Genomic DNA, 6,858 nt, shown 5'->3' with positions numbered 1-6,858 from the left:
TCTCATCAGCAAAGCCTTAAGTATTAGGATGTTGTCAAGCCCACAGTGGTGAATACGAATTTTCTGATATTCTAATTTTTACTTGAAAGCTTAAATTTTATCACTGGCAACAAATACCACCAGTTGTTTTCCTTGAAGTGACAGACTCACTTCATTAATTTTTGAGAAAATGTCTGACAAATACTCAAGTATGAATAACTATAATTTGTCTGTCAGTTGTTCTTTCAAGTAAAAAAAAAAAAGTGTATTGTGAAAAATGGCTCTTCAGCTTGTATCTCATACAATTAAACATGCACTTTTCCTCACACCGACTGTCATACTTCAGCATGCAGCCACAGCGTTTTCTGTGCAGTTCCCATTTTGTCATACAGAGTATTTTTAAAGTGTACATAATGGTTGAGATTTAAGAAGTTTTTTTAATGCTGTTTCAAAGACATTCTTTTTTAAAACTATAGAAGGCTTCACAAATGTGTATGCCATCCTTGCATAGGGGCTGTGCTAATTTTCTCTGTATCATTTCAATTTTAGTATATGTGCTGCTGAAGCGAGCACTCAAAGACATTCTTTTTTTTTTTTTTTTTTTTTTCTTTCAAGCTTTTATTTAAATGCCATGATCCAGGATGGATTTTAGATCTTGTTGAAAGCAGCCACATCCATGGACTGCACATAGTCCTCAAAAGCAGTGATCTGCTCCTCCAGCATATCTGTTCCAACTTTATCATCTTCAACTACACACTGTATTTGGTTTCTTAATTCCGTATCCCACTGGAACTAGTTTAGATGAGCCCCAGACTAAGCCGTCTGCTTGAATGCTTCTGACGCACTCCTCTAATTTCGCCAGATCTGTCTCCTCATCCCAAGGTTTCACATCTAGTAAGATGGAAGACTTGGCAACAAGTGCAGGTTTTTTGGCTAACTTTGATTCATATTGTGCAAGACATTCTTCCCTTAGCCTCTTTGCTTTTTCACTTTCCTCCTCATCATCAGATCCAAAGAGATCAATGTCATCATCATCTTTACTATCTGTACCTCCACTTCCTGTAGCGTCTTCCACATTGGCAGGACCATACTTGCCCAAAGCTTTCTTCACTCCTGGCAGGCTGGCCTTTTCTTTTTCGTAAGACTTGACATGATTACACCAACGTAGGGCATGACACAAGCCAGCAGGCTGTGGGCCGGACACGGCTTCAAATACTGCCACATCTGCTTGTGATGGCACATACCCCTCAATGTAGCTCTTGTCCACCAGGTAATCATTGAGCACCTGGAGGCCCGCGGGGCTTTTCAGGTCTCCGAAACCCATGGTGTCGGCTGTATCTGAGAGCTGGGGAGCAGCAGAAAGAGAGCCCGCAACTTGTGGGCACCCCGCGCTGAAGAGAGGAAAAAGCTCAACGACATACTTAAGTGAAACAGTGAAACTGTTTTTTTTTTTTTTTTTCTGCAAGAGCCTTGTGGTGAAGAATACAGTATCTGCTGGCATAGTTTTATGCTACTGTTATGGTTTACGCTAAAGCACAAACACCATTGATGTAAATATCAACACAATGAGAAAGGCTATTATTAATAATACTAATATTAATAACACTAAGGCAAACAATGTCTTAGTATTACTATAAAAACTAGTTTTGACCTTGGGGACCCCCAGAGGCCCAAAGACTACACTTTAAGAACTGCTGGTCTATGAAGATCATTCCGCTCCACACTTAATTTGAACGATATAGAAAATATCTGCTGACAGACTTGCATGATAGTAGATACACTTCATCAAAGTAGAATTTAGTATATTCTAGGAACTGCATGTAGCATTGCAGGAACATACCTCTCACTACCAATCAAAATTGTTGAAAGACTGCTGGGCACGGTGGCTCACGCCTATAATCCCAGCACTTGGGAGGCTGAGGCAGGTGGACAGGTGGATCACTTGAGGTCAGGAGTTCGAGACTAACCTGGCCAACATGGTGAAAACTTGTCTCTAAAAAATACAAAAATTAGCCAGATGTGGTGGTGGGTGCCTGTAATCCCAGCTACTCAGGAGGCTGAGGCAGGAGAATCACTTGAACTCGGGAGGCGGAGGTGGCAGTGAGCAGAGATCACACCACTGCACCTCAGCCTGGGTGACAGAGCAAGACTCCGTCTCAAAAAAAAAAAAAGAAATTGTTGAAAGACTTGTTTGCTCTCTTTGTCAAGAGTCTCAGAGGTTAGAAATATTTCCACAACATTTTAGTTTGTCTCGATGGAGCTGACAATTATGTACTTTCCTTTATCTTTTTTGAAACTGTTTCCACATTTGGCCTAGACCCTCTTGGAGTAATGAGTTTCAAAACCTTGTGTGTGAGCACTCCTTTCTGGGATTTGTAGAAAACTTTGATTTTTTTTTTTTTTTTTTTCTCAAAGAGTAGGTCGCAGTTCCAAGGAATTTGGTAAGGAAGTGTGCATTCTCTCAATTTCTAACACAATGCCTTGTTCAAATTAGGCACTCAATAAATATTTGTTGACTATAAAACTTAACTGATTGACCTCTTTTACAATCTTGGTAGTTTTATGATCTGATGAGATGACTCTCAACCTTCATCCATCTAGACTGGAGAGGGCAATTTTTTAGACCCCTGGAACATTTGAAGGTGAAAGTAAGGCTCTTTATTGAAAACAGAGTGATTAAGGAAACATCTGCATACTGAAGAGTAAACCCGCCCCTTCCCCAAGGCCTTTCCAAAACGCTGGCTGCCAGTCTTTTATGCACACCCCTACCATCAGGCAACTGAATGATTCTGTCTGAGAAAGCTGATAAGCCCAAGAGATAAATCTTAAAGATAACTGGCATTTGGGATTCCACAAAGAACCAGATGGGCCTTGTGTACAGAAAGGCCTACCATATGAAAAGCCCCACCCTAAGCACACAGGAGAAACAAGGAAGATGGTATCCCACAGAAGAAGTGATGAGAATTTCTAGGATGATAGTCAAGGAAGTCTGGGGATAACAACTCTTCAGTAAGCCAGATTGGAATAAGAAGATGGAGTACTCCAAGAGGGATGTCTTCAAGGGGGGAAAAATGGAACATAGAAATTACCAATTAAATTTGACAATATTGAGGGGCATGTTAGACACTTGAATGGAGAATTTAGGGATAACTTATTGCTATGTGAATAGAATATTATAAATACAAAAGAAGCAATTAACCCCTGTAAAATTTAGAAGTTATACAAGGAAAAAATGTGTTCACAGGGTACCACATGGTTCAACCGAGAACAATACTTACATGATCAAAATAATGTAAATACTGTACTCTGATTTGGCCAAAAATTGTGAAAGATTTATGTTGGGAACATAAAGATGAAGAAGTAATTGTGTGCAGTAAAGTCTAGGGATGGTAGTTATTAAAGAACTAAATCCTAATTTAATAGAGAAAATCATGTCTAAATCAAGAAGTAGCAATATAAGTATGTTTCTTCAAAAATGGAATTTAAAATCAGAAAAGCCTGAAAGTTGAAAGTAGTTCCTCTAGGTAGTGGAACTCAGGAATGGGCAGGGTTAGACAAGATTAATTCTTTTTCCTTGTAAACCTTATAGAGTGATCAAGTTAAAAAAATGCCTACATATATTACCTCAAATTACCTAATAAAAATTAAAAATAAGGCCAGGCACGGTGGCTCACACCTGTAATCCCAGCACTTTGGAAGGCTGAGGCGGGTGGATCACGTGGTAAGGAGATCAAGACCATCCTAGTTAACACAGTGAAACCCCGTCTCTACTAAAAATACAAAAAATTAGCCAGGCATGGTGGCAGGCTCCTGCAGTCCCAGCTACTTGGGAGGCTGAGGCTGCAGAATGGCGTGAACCTGGGAGGTGGAGGTTGCAGTGAGCCAAGATCGTGCCACTGCACTCCAGCCTAGGCGACAAAGCAAGGCTCCGTCTCAAAAAAAAAAAAAAAAAAATTAAAAATAAGTTAGTAAGTCAAAGATGTTTTACTTTTCACATAGATGGATCTGACTACATAATCAGGCTTTTGCCTAAAAGTTTGTGGTAAACTATACATACTATTCGAATTTTTTCTATGTAGGCACAGAGAGCAGCCACACGTCAGACTTTCTTTGACCTCCTCCCATAAGAATGTATCTGCAGTGTGTCTTATCTTCTCAAAATTCATATATAGTTAATTGAATTAAGAATTTGGGCCAGGCACTGTGGCTCACGCCTGTAATCCCAGCACTTGGGGAGGGCAAGACAGGCAGATTATGAGGTCAGGAGTTCGAGACCAGCCTGGCCAACATAGTGAAACCCCGTCTCTACTAAAATTATAAAAATTAGTCAGACGTGGTGGCGGGCACCTGTAATCCCAGCTACTCGGAAGGCTGAGACAGGAGAATCGCTTGAACCTAGGAGGCAGAGGTTGCAGTGAGCCGAGATGGAGCCATTGCACTCCAGCTCGGGCAACAGTACGAAACTCTGCCTCAAAAAAAAAAAAAAAAAAAGAGAGAATTTGATCTAACTTCCTTTCCAACCTGATCTGCTTGACATATCCCATATGAACAATTCTCTCTAGACAGACTGGTCTACTTCTTATGATTTGATTATGCCATTTGGCCAAAGTTAAAATTTCTTTCTCCCCTTCTCCTTCCAGAGCTTTGCCTATCAAATTTTTGATAATAGTTCAAAACCCAATTCCCTGCGGAAACTACTCTTGCCCTTTTCAATTGGAAGTGATTGCTTCTTACTGTATACGATCTGGTTTCATTACCTTTTAGCGTTTTTGAGAGATCTACCTTAGATACAAAAAGTATGCATCATTTATCCTTCCTTACAACTTAGAATAAAATAAACATCCAATAACTCACCTCTTAGCTTAAGAAATAGAACATTACTCTTCATGACTGCATCTTCTCTCCCCACCCTACAGAGAAAATTGCTATCCTATTTTGGGTTACTCCTTTTCTTGCTTTTCTTTATGGTTTTATCATAACTAGATATATCCCTAAACAATGTCTTAATTTGTTTCCCCTGGAACTTTATTTTTCTCAAATTTTCTTCTTTTGTTCAAATATTGTGATAATTAGCTACAGTGGTGCACAAAGCTGTAGTTCATTCTTTGTCATTACTATATAATGTCCAATTGTCTTAATATACTATGAGTTATTTTTCGTTTCTGTTGTTGATTGCCATTATGGGTTGTTGCCAATACTTTTCTGTGATGGTCGATGCTTCTATAAACTTTCTTATATATACATTCTATACTATACTATAAACTTTCTTGGTGCATACGTGCAGGACTTCTGTGCAGTACTAGTTCTCAAGGGGAGAACATTCTGGGAATGGGAATTCTCAGGCCCCACTCAACCTACGGAATCAAAAGCTCAAAAACTCCCAGGGTGGGACCCAGCAATCTGTGTTTTGTTTTTTTTGGTTTTTTGCTTTTTTTTTAAGATGGAGTCTTGCTCTGTTACCCAGGCTGGGGTGCAGGGCACCATCTTGGCTCACTGCAACCTCTGCCCCCAGGGTTCAAGCAATTCTCCTGCCTCAGCCTCCTGAATAACTGGGATTACAGGCATGCACTACCACGTCTAGCTATTGTTTGTATTTTTAGTAGAGACAGTGTTTCACCATGTTGGCCAGGCTGGTCTCAAACTCCTGACTTCAAGTGATCTGCCCACCTCAGCTTCCCAAAGCCACCACACCAGGCTGCAATCTGTGTTTTAACAAGCCATCAAGGTGACTCGAATGCTCACTGAAGTTTAAGAACTGCAGATACAGTGTGACAATGGATTTGTCATGTCAGTTTCTCCTTGTAGCTCTTTTCATATTTATTTTATATATTCTGAAGCCATATTATTGCACTATATGAATTAGAGTAGCTATATCTTCCTGATTAATTAAAACTATTTCAGTATATTTGGTAAAGGCTTTCAGGCTTAAAGTCTACTTTGATACTAAAATAGTCTTGCTAACTTTCTTTTGATATCTGCTTATTGTCTAGTTTTCCATCTTTTGACTTTAAATCTTTCTCTGCACTTAAGTTTTGGCTGAATGTGGCATTTGTAAAAGAGTGAATTACCTTTTTAAAAAATTCAATCTGATAGTATCATAATTGGGGATTTTAGTCCACCTACCTTTTAATTCATTTCTACCATCTCACTTTCACAGTCTATACACTCCGATTTTTCTTTTTCTTTCTTTCTTTCTTTCTTTCTTTTTTTTTTTTTTTTTTGAGACAGTCTTGCTCTGTCACCCAGGCTGGAGTGCAGTGGCATGATCTCAGCTCACTGCAACCTCCGCCTCCCGGGTTCAAGTGATTCTCCTACCTCAGCCTCCCGAGTAGCTGGGACTACAGGCACTTGCTACCATGCCCGGCTAATTTTTGTATTTTTAATAGAGACAGGGTTTCTCCATGTTGGCCAGGCTGCTCTCGAATCCTGACCTCAGGTGATCCACCCGCCTCGGCCTCCCAAAGTGCTGGGATTATAGGCATGAGCCGCCGTGCCTGGTCGATTTTTTTTGTTTTGTTTTGCTTTTCCCCATTTTTACTTCTTTGGGTTGTTTCAGATTTAGTTTTTCTTCATTCCATTTTTTCCACTGTAGTTTTTGTGGTTATCCTAAAATTTTTAACTTGCATATTTAATTTTCAAAAGTCCAAATTTAATTAATACTTCTAATCTGAAGAGTATAAGAAGCTTATGATGTTTTAATGTTAAATGGCATTTCTCCTGACATATGATTTCTTCTTGTTTTGTTTTGTTTTTGTTGCCGTTTTGAGATGGAGTCTCGCTCTGTCGCCCAGGCTGGAGTGCAGTGGCCAGATCTCGGCTCACTGCAAGCTCCGCCTCCCGGGTTCACGCCATTCTACTGCCTCAGCCTCCCAAGTAGCT

The 6,858-nt window shown here is 39.9% G+C and overlaps 1 protein-coding gene and 1 non-coding gene across 2 annotated transcripts; both read right to left on the bottom strand.

The window, feature by feature from the left end:
* Positions 1 to 352: 352 nt before the first annotated feature.
* On the bottom strand, positions 353 to 1,654 carry LOC100994667 (elongation factor 1-beta-like). The gene has a single exon (XM_034959599.3). It carries the CDS (start codon positions 1,478 to 1,480, stop codon positions 725 to 727), a length of 756 nt encoding a protein of 251 aa, XP_034815490.1. The 5' UTR covers positions 1,481 to 1,654; the 3' UTR covers positions 353 to 724.
* On the bottom strand, positions 446 to 552 carry LOC112439888 (U6 spliceosomal RNA). Its single transcript, XR_003028118.1, has one exon. It is a non-coding gene; the product is annotated as a U6 spliceosomal RNA (small nuclear RNA).
* Positions 1,655 to 6,858: the final 5,204 nt, after the last annotated feature.

Source organism: Pan paniscus, chromosome 4 (assembly GCF_029289425.2).
Source record: "Pan paniscus chromosome 4, NHGRI_mPanPan1-v2.0_pri, whole genome shotgun sequence".
NCBI lineage: Eukaryota > Metazoa > Chordata > Mammalia > Primates > Hominidae > Pan > Pan paniscus.
This window is presented reverse-complemented; position numbering and strand designations above follow the sequence as displayed.